Raw genomic sequence first — 14,321 nt, 5'->3', positions numbered from 1 at the left:
TTAAGTTCTATGTTGTTAAAAAACAATTTGCATAAACAGATTATTTAAATTGTTAATTACGGGTTTATCAGTGTATATAATTTAAGTCTTACAAATTAATATTCTTTTTGCTCGTATTTGTTTGTTACTTTTGCTAAAAATAATTATTACTACAAAATACTTATCATTGTAAAAAATAAAAAGTATTTTTTTTATATTTTATCCTTACTGTCCTAATAATTATCTTACAGAAATAAAAAAAAATCGATTAAAGAATAAATAAAAACAATTTAATCAAATAAACCTTGATATTAGTACTAATATTTTGTTGTAGGGTGTGCAAAAAGTTTGAAGTAAAAGAGAGTAGGGCACTAACCCTCACATTATCCCAAAACCAAAATCAATAATAGCTCCATTCCCAGGTCTATTACCTCCGCCGTCGCAGCCCTGCACTACCGGAAAAAATGGACAAAAACAAAAAGAAGAAAAACCTAACCCCAGAAGTCCAATTTCGCTTAAGCCTAGACAACTGTTCAAAAACCAAAGATCTTTCAACTGCCATCTCCTTATATGAATCTGCTCTTTCAACAATCCGCTTTTCCAATAACCACTTTAACTCTTTTCTTTACATCTGCTCCAACGCTGTTTCAGACCCATCAACTAAAAATCCCGCTATCGAATTCGGGTTTCGAATCTTTGATCATATGGTTTCGAGTAATGTAACCCCCAATGAGGCTACTGTCACGGCTGTTGCTAGGCTTGCGGCTGCAACTGATGATGGTGATAAAGCGTTTGAGTTAGCTAAAGGAGTGGGGAATTGTGGGAAGTTAAGGACTTATGGGCCGGCTTTGTTTTGTTATTGTAAGATGGGTGAGGCTGATAAGGCCTATCAGGTGGAAGATCACATGAGGTCTATTGGATTACAACTTGAGGAAGCTGAGCTTGTTGGTTTGTTAAAAGTGAGTTCTTTCTTTGTTTTTATATTTTCCTAGTTATTGCTAATTAGCTAATTAATGAGCGTTTTGGTAATTTCAGTTGTAGTTTGTTTAGATGGTGATTCAAGATATAGTCTTTTTGCACCATGTATTTTGTTTGTGGAAAAGACTAATTGGTACACTGGTTGATGGTTCAATGAATTGTAATATGCATATTTTTATTTTATGTTTGTACTTTTATCTTCCAAGTTATTACATATTGGAATAGTTGGGGCCGAATAGAGTGGAATGGTTAAACATGATTCATATAGCTAATCCAGACTAGTTTTGCACTGCTTTGCATTTGACATTTGTCAAAACTTTTTGTCTCTTGGTTTTGCTGTTTATTAAGATCTCTGGGTTAGGCTGCAATTCTGTTTATGGTTGGAGTGTGGGTGGGGTGGGATTGCTAGGTTGTACTCAACTAGAAGAATGCACCATGTTGGTGTTTAGTGGGAAAGAGGAACGTATACACCGGTCAATAGTTCAGTAAGTTGTAATATACTGATTTCTGTTTAACGTTTGTATTTAAACCTTCACATTATTCGGTATAGGAATGAAATGGGGGCTAATAGAGAGGAATAGTTATATAGGATTCATAATGCTGTCTCCAACTATTTAGGATTGAGGCATAGTTTGTTGATTGTACTTTTACCTTCTTTCAGGCGAGTGTCGTGAAAGAAAGGGAAGAGAAGGTCTATCAATATTTACATAAACTGAGAATGTCAGTTAGGAGTGTAAGTGCGTCAGCAGCAGAAATCATACAGAGTTGGTTTGGAGGGGAAATGGCAGCTAAGTTGGGGTTATCCGACTGGGACATGGGTCAGGTGAAAGAAGCAATTTTACAAAATGGAGGAGGGTGGCACGGTCGTGGATGGCTTGGAAAGGGTAAATGGATTGTACAGAGGTCCCAAATAGCTCCAGATGGGAGGTGTCTAACTTGTCAGGAACGGTTGGTTTGTGTTGATATTGACAAAGCAGAGACAGAAAGATTTGCGGAGGCAGTTGCTTCTTTGGCTATGGAAAGGGAAGTCCATTCCAATTTTAAGGAATTTCAGGTGAGGAAGTTATGTCATTCAAACGTGACATATATGCTGCATCTTTCATTTATTTTCAGAGTTTTTACCTAACTTTTCCGTGAATTGCTTAGGACTGGTTGGAAAAGCATTCAGAATATGATGCTGTAGTGGATGCAGCAAATGTTGGGCTCTATCAGCAGAACTTTGCTGAGGGTGGATTTAGTATTGCACAGGTTGTAAATATTAAGTTTGCTATTTACTGACCTTTCATTTGGTTCCTCCATTTAATGTTGTTAAGACAGCATTTTGACTCATGTTCCATCATGTATTGCAATAGAGCAGCTTGTCACTGTTGTGAAAGAATTGCATAGCAGAAGCAACAAGTGGCCACTGGTTGTATTACATAAGAAGCGTCTTCGTGCACTTCTTGAGAATGCTTACTATAGAGAGTTGCTTGAGGAGTGGATAAATGAAAAAGTACTTTATGGAACACCCTTTGGATCCAATGATGACTGGTAAAAGCCGAAGACTTTATGAACCTATGTTCTCCCCTCTTCACTAGGTTTATTTTTAAAATATTATAATGATCAACAAAAATTGAATTTAGCAATGTTGTATCACATTGATTTCCTTCACCTTTATCACTTCACCTTTTTACATTGTTGAGACCTCTTGTAGTCATCATTTGTCTAGCTTTTCTTGTGCCTCCTGCGAGAATATGCAACACTTAGTTTTTTACCTGAGAATTGGGAAAACGCCGTTTTTCTTGTCCATTTGACTGGTCATATTATTTTCCTATAGAATCTCAGTAAATCTACGCTATCTGACATAGTGCAATATGATATAGGTACTGGCTTTATGCAGCAGTTAAACGTAAGTGTTTGCTCGTGACAAATGATGAAATGAGAGATCATATTTTTGAGCTCCTGGGGAGTAGCTTTTTTGCCATATGGAAAGAAAGACATCAGGTTCAATTGCTTAAAGAATTTATTCTTCCAAATATTGATTCCATTCTTTATACTCATTTTATGTTTTTATGGATTCTTAAAAGTTAATTTATGTCCTATAACTTTTGTTTTCATACTTTTCCTACAATTGAACTCCATTGTTCAGATGATAGATTGAATGTGAAAATTGATAGGATTTGGATGATGTTATAGTTTATTTTCTTCTTCTAATTTGGGAAAAAATGTTATCAATTGATATGTAATAGAAAGGCTTTAAATCCCTTGAGTTCTTGAATTAAAAATACTATCAGGTTATTAAAAATTTATCTCAAACTACCTTCAATGGCAGAAACGGTTGGCTGTCTATTTTTTCCGGAACAAATGAAATGAATCAGAAAATTTACTTCTTGGTGCCTTGCATTTCTGTTTTTCCTCTCCATCGAAAATGTTAAGTAGATGTAATTCATCATAGTAGATCAAGTCAGCAAAAGAACATTATCCAGTGGCATGATTAAGCTATAGGAAGACACATTAGTTAGTCGAGCCAATTAATTTTGATCCATATTTTCCACACAGAAGCTGGTCCGGACACCACTAAAAAAAAACTTGATCCGTATTTTGCATGTAAATTGGTCTAGTAACTTGTGATCTTATGCCGGTCATGCTGCTGATGTTTCTGTGAGTTGTGATCCTTGTTTTGGCATTATTTTATCCCATTACTCAACCAACCTAAACTAGATTAGTTCCTCTCTATTATCACTGTCACCGTTTTGGATGGATTGAACCAAATTTGGCTTGATATGAGGTATGTGAATACCTGATTATCGTAAGTTTTGTAATGGGCCATTGACAATATGGATGAGGGTCAGTTATGGTCTTATCTATGTCGTAAAGGCTTTGAAAATTGTTTCATCCATCCATCCATCCATCCATTTTTGACTTTATAGGTGAGTCTGTCTCTATCTAGGTTTTCTTTCCTTCATAATTTGTCTGTAGGCTTTTTATGCTCTCCCCTCTTACAATTCTTTTTACTTAGTGGGTATTTTATTAGATGATGTTTCATAATTATGATAAACGTGGCAGTGGCACACCCTATTACTCTGGGAAAAAAGAAATTCTTTTGACAAGTTGATGTATCATGGTAATTTTGTAGGTCAAATACACTTTTGTTAAAGGGGAGCCAAAGCTTCTGATGCCACCCACATATTCTGTTGTCATTCAGGTATTCTATCTTGTTCTCATTCCCTATTAAACTATGTTCTTTCCTTGACCGATGTTTCTTGTTCTTGATACGTACTAGTTTATGCAAAGGGTGACTGTCAGCATCTCGATTATGTCTTTTCTTTGTGTCTCCTATTATTCACTTAATGTTAAATATACATTTTCTTTTATTTTCCTGGTGTTTTGGGAAAGAGAATAAATGCAGCAAGCTGGGTTTCATCTGATTCTTGAGGCCAGATGATAAACTAATAAAAATCTATATGCTATAGATATAGGCTCTCACTTCCCATGACCCAGCCAATTCTATTAACGTGCTTGATGCTTATTGGAGTGGTTTAAAAGGGGTAATGTGGATGAAGTTATACAGTTTTTTTGTCTCTTTGTCAAAAAAGAAAAAAAGTGACATCTTTCTTTTTTGCTGAGTAGTGAGTTGAAATGATCAAGATATCTTTAACTGTTGATACCTCACCTAAGTGATTAATACTTGTATCAATTCTTGGGGAGTTTGATCTTTTTCCTTAACTTTCATCTAATACCATATTGGATATCCCTTCACAAATTTCTGGATGACATAACTTTAAATTTTTTGGATTGGTAAACGGACAATGATCTAGTATGACCTATTGTTAATTCCTAGTTTTACTTAAGTTAGCTTAAGTTATTTAGTATATTTTGAGTTTCCAATTAAATGTAATAATGTGACAGTATTGTTAGTGTTTGGATGTTTACATCTCATATATTATTTTACGTCTATCTCAGGAATCCGAGAATGGGTCGTGGCATGTGCCTTTGGCGGGTGAAGTTGCTGAGGAGTCTTCAAGGTCGTGGCTCTGCATGAGCAGACACGATAAGCAGCATACAAGTGTAGAAGCTGCCGAAGTTAGTGAACTTGTATGCAGTGATCAAATTGAAGACTCTTGCCATTCAGATAGTTTTGCAAGTCAGAATGGCTTAAATACATGTTCTGGTTTGGCTGGTAAGAGGAAAGAGAGGTCCCCATCTCCATCTCACTCCAGTCTACAATCTTGAAAATTTAAAGGTGATACCTTTTCAAAACCTTACCAACTGCATTGCATTATGGGTTCCCCAGTCACAGCAATTCAACCCGTTTCCTCACCAAGTTAACTCCTCCCCAAACCCCTCAAATTAATGAACTGGGGAAAATTTACTTGTGTACGTGTTCTTCAAATGAACACAAGATTTGAAATGTTGCATAATCCCATCATGTAATGCAGCTTCTGGTCAAGACTGTTGTACTAAATTAATTTATTTGAGATGTCAAAGCTGAAACATTATCAATATGATTGACTGCCACAGGGATACATATCTTTATCACCACTCGGGTTTTTTCCTACTACAAAAAAACCCTACATATTTAAGTATTTGCTTGCAGGGGTTTTATCTTGTTATTACCTATTCTTTGAAATTCTAATATGCAAGGCTGTGATTATCCCAGTTTACGTCTTAGCAAAAAAGTAATTCGGACACAGTTTCCGTCTTAGCATGTAATATGAGGTGTGCGAAGCCTATAAATTCTTGTTGCAATGGATGTTGTTTATCAACTTTCAAGCTTCCAAAATTGATATGGAACCGCAACCTTAATTGTGGAAATAAGAATGCTTTAGATATTAAAAAATGTGAATTACTTATATAAAAGAGAAGACAGCTTGAAGAAGAATTTCATATAGATGTGCTTTCGATCGAAATAACATTCGTCTACAGGAACAATTGGTTTATGTATCCCTACGGATACAACAAATTAAAAATGGATACATTGAATTGAAAGTGATAAGTATCATAAACAAAGGAGACGTGGTACACTCTTCACGCCTTATCAATTAAACCGTCAAAGTAGAAACATAAATTGTTTGAAGTGGTAAACAATCCCCCCCCCCCCTCTTTAATCACTTAAATACATATTTTACAACGCCAGGTACGTGAGTGTCCATAAAATAATCCTCCCAGTTGATGCTCTTGGGATCAAAATTGAACACGTCTATTTCAATACCAGCCTCCTTCGCTGCTCTACGTAATTTTTCTGTGTTCATGTCATCAAATCTGTCATAAAATTTCCAACATTATTACGTATCAATGCAGAGAGAGATCTTGATTAAACAAAAAGATGAGTTTGACTCTGTATATAAAGATATGTACGTATTTACTTACATTCCTTTGAAGAATAAATAGGGCCCGTAAAGATCTATCAACCGCATCACAAAATTGATTTTCCGGTGAAGCTCCAAATATTTGCCTTGAAAGTATTGGCAGAGTGTTGTGTTCACTATTTCTAATACCTGTAGATGAACAGTTTTAAATACTACTAATTACAGATAATTATACCATTTCGAACAAGAAAATATCTTTTTTTGTTATTCATTTAGGTCTATCTGTTTGGCATAAGTGAAAATGAAACCAAACCTTCAAAGGAAGCAAGTAATGAAGAGCCATATATCTGTGAAAGCTATCCATTGTACTTAAAACAGTAACTTTTCCAACAATGACTGGTTTTCCATCCTTGTTAATCCATGGATTCTCTCTGAAGTAACGCAATCCATAGTCCTGAAGACTAGTGAAATCTATAGGATTAGACACTGACGATCCGACCTGGTATATTATTTGACTTCCTCTTTCGTCCGCATGAGCCATCATGCTTACTATCATTGCATTCACCACCATATCTGCTGGAATCTGCACATAATATATACACCCGTTGAGCCCTCTATAAATTAATTAAAGTCGAGCATCATACGTAAAATGATATTCATAAGTCGTTATCTTCATTGAAATATGCTTCAATATATGTAGTGTTAATACTTACTACGTCAATAACGGCTTTAGGGTCGCCGAGGAAGCATGTTAGTTTTCCTTTACCATATCCAACTGCTAAACTATCAATGGTTCTGCATGCCCCAAAGAAGAAGACTCACTTATATATCTCAATGGAATAACACCAATTAAAGCTCATGAAAATTTTCAACAAATAAAATAAAATAATACGTGGAGTATTGATCAATATTTATATACCTTATACCTTCAACCCAACCAGGGAAAGGCTCTTGGAAGGTACTAGTAATTATAGTAGGACGAAGGATTACAAGAGGTATATCTTCTTTCAAGTTTCCCAATAGCATCTCTCCCATTGCTTTTGTGAATACATAGGTGTTGGGCCATCCATACTTTCTTGCTCTTCACAAATCAAGGTCAAGAGAATATATTAGCGAAATGTTAGTCTAGTTTGATATTATCACGATCTATGCTGGTGGAGGTAGCAGGTAGCCAGGTACCCTAAGGAACTAGTTGCGCCCGAACACCACAACTATAAAAAAAAAAATAGAAATTAGTAATTGTTTAGGGAAGATACCTTTCAATGCCAAGCTCCTTCATGGCTGAAGTAATAGAGTTTTCAGAAGAACCCTCAACTTTGAGTTGTTTCAATGTTTCCTCCAAAACTTTCTTCTCTTTATCAATATCTAGTCCTGACGTACCGTTCAGGGTCTCCCCCATGTTATAGGGCGTCTCCAATATCAACCCTGCCTTCTCCCCAGATACAAATGCTATAGAATATTACAAATGTAATTAATTAGTCAACTTCTTAATTACTTTTCCTTCTCCTTGAAATAGAATCAATCTAGTAGAGTAACTAGTTTCTAGGTTTATCAATTAGAAATGTTCATCATTTGTTTTCAAAAAGAAAGTCATAACACTAGCAGACTCGAGAATTAATAATTGAAAGAGGTAAGGTACCGTATTCCTCTCTCTTGCATGTATTTCTTTACTTATTGGAATTTAATAAACAAGTACTTAATACTATAATCCATTAATCCCTTTTAAAGGAAAAGTAACAAATTAAAGCACAAAAACCTTAATGTTCTAAATGCAATATTACACTTCAGTTTTGTTGTAGTCTGGATGATAAGAATAAATCATCGCAATAGATTAATCAATATTAAAGGATAAACATAGCAAAAAGTTAGATGAGAAAAAAGGACCCAAGAAAATGAGGTGGAAGGTACCAACCAGTTGACACGTGAAGAAGAACCTTTAATTTACTACACTTTTTGGCAAAGTCGAGTACGAATATAGCTCCAAACGTATTGAGATCCAACGCCACATCGTATCTGAGAATTGAAAACTATTGGTATAAGACTAATTCACATATAATTTAATTTGCATTGGCTGAAAACTTGTAAATCTTTTTACTGCTGGTTATCCGCCTTATTTTTTAGACAATTAGTTTCATTTATTATGAACATTACATGTCTCACACTATCAAGGTATAAATTACACTGACCTGAATTTGACTAATAAGTAAAACTAAAAGAACTTGGTAGTACGTACCTTACATCAAAATTGGTAGTCGCAGCTATGTTAACAATAACATCTACTTCCCTCCACATTTCCTCCACCAAATTAGGGTCTTTCACCCCCAAGTTCTCACATGTGATATCACCAGGTATAATCGTGGCCTTTTCTGAGATAAACGTATTCAAATTTGCCCCGTATTTTTCCCTGAGAAGCTTGAATAAGTCCTTTGCCACAGCCTGTTTATTAAAAGTTGAAATTTATGTAGTTGTATTCATGATTTTCACTAAGAAGATTTAAAATATAAAGAAGTAAGCACATGAAGAACCCAAAGGGATTCAACATCTACAATATATATATACATAAAATGAATGTATTTTTATACTATAGTTATTGTATTCAGTATATAAAATGAATTTTTTCTAGCAAAGGAATTCAGCTGAACTGAACATGCTTACGCTACCACTACTAAAAATAGGGCAAAAATCGACCGTTAAAATCGATCGATGTTAGTCGGTCATTGGTAAAACTCGATTAAAATCAACTGATTCTTGGCAGCAGGTAACTGTGAGGTCGGTAGAGCTTCGGTCGGTTGTGATTGACCGATTTCGGTCGGTCAATTAAATTTCACAACTGTTAAAAAAAATCTATCGAAAAAATCGACCGATTTCGATCGTCTTTTAAATTATGTAATTAAAAAAATGCACAATTTGGGAATCGAGCCGGTGTCTATACTATGGAAGGATGAGATTCTGCCACTAAACTATTGGTGCTTTTTTTTTTGGTTTAAGACTTTCTTATATTTTATTTATACTCTTTACTTGCATTTTCGCATGAAAATAATCAATCGATTTTGGTCGGTTTTCTTAAAAAATTAAAATTACCTACCGAAATCGGTCGGTTGTTTAAAATGACAGACCAAAATAACCGACCAATTTCGGTTATTTTTTGAATATTAATTTTAATTTATGTTAGTTAGTTTCATGAAAAATAAACTTTACAGGATGCAAAAAATAATTTTCCGCATTTTGGCGCAAAAAAAAACGACCGGATTCGGTCGATTTTGTAAAAAAATAATTGAAAAAAATATATTTGAAAAACGTCGGTCGATGGGCCGCGATCGATTATTGTCGAATTTCTAGTAGTGCACCTAGCTCCGCTCCTGATTGTATCATGTACTTTTAGTAATTGAACCATGCTCTCTTCATAGTATATGTGTTCTATTTACTAATGGACTAACCTTTTAAAGATATAATACATATTTCCCCCTCATTTTATGAATGTTTGCAAGGCATGGTAAGAAAATATGGAAAGAAATTAATTCGTGAAATAGGCCATCGAAGAAATTGACTTAATGATGAGTGGTGTGATGTATATCCTCCGGAAATAATGTTATAATTTAGTTGAATGAATTTATATCTTGATAGCTATTGTTGGCCCGACAAGATCAAGTACAAGGATTAAAAAGAATTTTTTTTTAAAGGAAGACAACCAAATATGGTATGTAGAATTGTAGATTTAACTTTAAAATCCAAGGAAAGGGATGTTCCCCTTATTATATAAAAAAACATATCTTCAGTTTACTGCTCATTTTTCAACTATCATATTCTGCACCTGGACTTGAGTTCGTGCAAAAGTAACTTGTGTCTCATTAGATTCTTTACTTCTCTCTCTCCTTAAAGAATAAGTTTTTCCTATGTTTTAGTTTTTTCATCTCGCATTAATCATGATTTTCTTTAAAAAAAGAATTGTATGTTGGAGAGAAGAATGATAACATTCTTGTGAAAATTTTCAACGACCTCAACTTAGATTATATTCTTCCGGGTTAAATGTCCCATATTAGTAGAGGATATGGGCTATAGTTTCAAGGTATATTTTCTTAACAATAATATGGTATTAATCTCAAAGCCATCCCTATTCTTAACATGGTTTATTTAATATTGAACCCTCATATTGTCCACACTTCAATCCCCAAATAGATTTGGACGTCCGAGGTGGGCGGTAGAGTCTTATATTAATTTGTTGAGCGTATGAGATATGATCTCCTTATATGATTATGGACAATCTTTTTGACTATATAAATTTGCTTTTGAAGTGGAGATAGACGGAAGAAATTTTCTGAATAGCAATTTTTTTCTTTTCATGAAAAACTAAAGAACAAATTAAAGAGAAGGAAATTTTCGTTTTTCAAAGACAGGATGGAGAACATTTTCACTAGCTTATAGTTGCGCGTACCTCAGTATTGAAACGTTGCAAAGCTGCCTTGTTATCTTTAGCTCTTAAAAGCAGATAGAGCTTCTTCACATTTGGTTGTACTCTGAGTATCTTCTCCACAAAAACTACAACCAAGAACCCCCAAAAAAAAAAACTTTAAACACCTAATATTAAGAGAATCACAAGAGAGAGACACAGAGAAGAAATGTAGCTTATAAACTAAAAGTACTTTTTGCAAGAAAGCCAGTGGCACCCGTAACAAGAATGGTTCTGTTCTCAAGAAACTTGAGAACACTTGTTAACTCCATTGTAGTAACTCAAGAAAGATAATACAAGAGAAAGACAAGAAAACACTTAATATTGTGTAGTAAGGAGAGCAGAATTAGCCAGGAGAAACCACAACAAAGCAAAGAACTAGGGTGGCATTCATTTTATATACTGTAAATGAGATTGAGTACACGCAAGTTGTTGATATTTTCTATGGTAGATTGAAAAAGTAATGCTATTAGAATTATTTTATTGTTTTTTCCTTGTGACACTAAAGTTTCATATGAAGACATGAATGGTCAGGGGAAACTCAACTTTTTATAAATGCTCTTTGATTTGGTTTGACTTTTCTTATCCTCTTTTCTTTCCCTTGGTTCTTTCTATTTTTGTTGCATGCGAAAGGTCATCTACTTATACATGCAATTCTAAAGAAAATAAACCTATGTGGCAAAACTCTATAAATATTTGGTAAGGGAAGGTTTTACCAATATAATATTTTATTGGTCTATACTTGGTCTAACCTACCATATTTTACTGAAATAGAACACTCCAGTACTTTTTAAAATAAAAAAATATTCGAAAGAAGAAAAAGGAAACATTTTACTAGTATTCTTATGTATTGGAATTAGCTTATATCAAATGCGAATTCAGAATTAAATTCTTACATTAATTCGCCCTTTTGAAATTATGAGTTCGAATGTCATATTTTTAATATTTTAGTAATTTCTTATATACTTTTTAATGTTCTATGTTAAAAATACCTCCATCGTACAATTAGTCTGGTTGTCTTATGTTTTCAAAATGTGACTTGTGAAATACTCTGAAAATATATCTGTTATTGTCAATAAGAATAATAAATAAGTGTCCCGATCCCAAATTTTCCTCCGTAAGATGTCGTGATGACATCTAGTCTCTAAGACCAGGTAAGCCTATCAATGCGGAATAACAATAAAAATATGAAATAAATAAATTTGCAAATTCACATAATTATAACTTCCAAAACCCGGTAGAAATAAGTCACAAGCTTCTAAGAATTTATCCTCAATGTATCTATATATCAGGGTCTAAAGAAAAATAAGGAAGCAACATAATAATGATAGAAGGGGACTCCGGAGTCTGCGGACGCTAGAAGATATACCTCGAAGTCTACGTACACAGGTAGCTCATTGATGTCTCGGCTGGTAAGATGTACCTCGATCTGCACAAAAAGATGTGCAGAAGCGTAGCATGAGTACACCACAACGGTACCCGGTAAGTGCCAAGCCTAACCTCGGTAGAGTAGTGACGAGGTCAGGTCAGACTCTACTGGAATAATAAAAGACAAGGTGAAATATTTACCAATATAATAACAATAAAATGACAATAGAGATGAATCAAGTAAGTAGCATGTCACCATTAAATTTCACAGAATAAGGGCAAATAATACTCTGTGGAAAGAAAACAACAATTTACAACTTTAAAAAAATCACGACAATAATCAAAGGCAACTGTGGCCATAAATAAATATCAACAAGGGCACTCCCGAGGTACCGCCTCGTAGTTTCAAATTATAAATAAATTCATAATATCTCATTTCCTTATATCACCACGGGAGCCTTCACATTTAATTTTGAAGAAAATATTTTTTCCCCGAAATAGCATCCCGTGTTTTAGCCACCCTTATCACACCGCATGACTTCTAGTAGTTTCCCTACTAGCCACGCGTATCAAGCCACCCTTATCTCACCGCATGCATTTCAGCACCCAAACCTTATACCACCGCATGCGTAGCAATATCACAATATATCACAATTTGCACATCAAGTGTCTAAATAATTCAACTTGCCAAACTAAATCAACAACAATATTTTTCCACAATAAAGAGCTCAGGGCTCATGCCAAAATAAATCAACAATAATATTTCTCCAAAATAAAGAGGTCACAGCTCCATCACAATGAGTACAAAAATCTCACAAAATATTCAGCAAAAATAATATTTTACAAAATTTAACACCTTGTCTAAATATCAAATTTTTAAATGTAAAATACTTCATTTTTAATAATATTTAATTTAAAGAAGATCAACCTCCAATTACTGCACAGAATAAAAGAAACTAAGTTTCAACAAAACAAGTAAAATAATTAGTAGGAAAAGGTCAAGCAAATTTAAAGTATAAAAATCAGATTAATGATGAAGAATATAACATGAATAAATGATTTAATTAATATGCAACAGTGATCTACACAAATAAAAAAAAATATAAACTTCCACATTTAGTCTGTGTACAAACTCGTCACCTCGTGTACACGACTTTTAACACATTGCAATTATCACATTAATACCAATCCTAAGGGAATTTCCCTCACACAAGGTTAGACAAGTTACTTACCTTGACTTGCTCCAATTTAATCAAGTAGTATACCTTTTCCTCGATTTTATGACTCCGATCGACTCGAATCTAGTCATAATTAATTCGATACACTCAACAAAAATTATAGAATCAATTCCATAAGAAAATATTATATTTTCAATAAAAATTCGAAATTAACTCAAAAATTGCCCGTAAGGCCCATGTCTCGGATTCTGGCAAAAGTTAAGAAATATGAATTCTCATTCAATCACGAGTCTAACCATACCAAAATGACTAAATTCCGATAACAATTCGACCCTCAAATCTATCCAAGAGGGTTTTCAAAATTTTCCAACTTAAATCACCAATTAAATATTAAAAACAGTGATGGATTCGGGTAATCTAACCAAAATTAAGTTAAGAACACTTACCCGATGTTTTCTCTGAAAATCTCTCAAAAATCGCTTCTTCCCGAGCTCAAATCCGTCAAAAATTTCAGAACTAAAACTCACTGCACAAATTTTTACTCTCCGCAATCGCGAACATCCACTCGCGATTGCGAAGCACAATTTTCACTGCCCAGATTTAACCCTACGCGATTGCAAACAATGCCACGTGATCGTGATGCACAAGATTCCAACTCTACGTGATCGCATCCCTCTTCACGCGATCACATAGAGCAAACGCGTGGCCCAACTTCCTCTCAAGTTTTCCACTACGCGATCGCAAACAATGCCACGCGATCGCGATGCACAGACTGACCCAACCTACGCGATCGCGGTTGACCTCACGCGACCGCGAAGAAGAAAATCAACACTGCCTCAACTAAGCCTACGCGATCGCGTCCCAATCTTCGCGATCACGATGAAGGTTTGAAATATCAGAAATCAACATCTACCAGCAGTGCAAAAATAAAGGGAAAAAAATCCGAATACCATCTGAAATACGCTGGAGCCCCTCGGGATCTCAACCAAATATACCAACTAGTCCTAAAATATCATATGGACTTAGTCAAAATCTCAAATCACGTCAAATATCGCTAAAATCACAAATCACACTCCAATTCAA

General features: G+C 34.6%; 2 protein-coding genes across 2 annotated transcripts; one reads left to right on the top strand and one right to left on the bottom strand.

Moving 5' to 3' along the window:
* Positions 1 to 324: 324 nt before the first annotated feature.
* LOC107770656 (proteinaceous RNase P 2) lies at positions 325 to 5,439 on the top strand. Its single transcript, XM_016589989.2, has 7 exons — positions 325 to 938; positions 1,619 to 2,011; positions 2,104 to 2,205; positions 2,315 to 2,487; positions 2,820 to 2,940; positions 4,073 to 4,141; positions 4,900 to 5,439. Exons 1-7 carry the CDS (start codon positions 444 to 446, stop codon positions 5,167 to 5,169), a joined length of 1,623 nt encoding a protein of 540 aa, XP_016445475.1. The 5' UTR covers positions 325 to 443; the 3' UTR covers positions 5,170 to 5,439.
* A 368-nt stretch (positions 5,440 to 5,807) lies between these two features.
* On the bottom strand, positions 5,808 to 11,216 carry LOC107770654 (alcohol-forming fatty acyl-CoA reductase-like). Its single transcript, XM_016589988.2, has 10 exons — positions 10,886 to 11,216; positions 10,678 to 10,781; positions 8,479 to 8,681; positions 8,158 to 8,258; positions 7,502 to 7,694; positions 7,165 to 7,326; positions 6,959 to 7,040; positions 6,559 to 6,828; positions 6,307 to 6,434; positions 5,808 to 6,198 (listed from the first exon to the last, which is right to left on the bottom strand). The coding sequence occupies exons 1-10, from the start codon at positions 10,962 to 10,964 to the stop codon at positions 6,045 to 6,047; spliced, it is 1,476 nt and encodes a 491-aa protein (XP_016445474.1). The 5' UTR covers positions 10,965 to 11,216; the 3' UTR covers positions 5,808 to 6,044.
* Positions 11,217 to 14,321: the final 3,105 nt, after the last annotated feature.

The sequence above is a fragment of the Nicotiana tabacum genome, chromosome 22 (genome assembly GCF_000715075.1).
Source record: "Nicotiana tabacum cultivar K326 chromosome 22, ASM71507v2, whole genome shotgun sequence".
Classification (NCBI taxonomy): domain Eukaryota; kingdom Viridiplantae; phylum Streptophyta; class Magnoliopsida; order Solanales; family Solanaceae; genus Nicotiana; species Nicotiana tabacum.
Note: the sequence above shows the minus strand (reverse complement) of the source record. Positions and strands in the feature narration are given on the sequence as shown.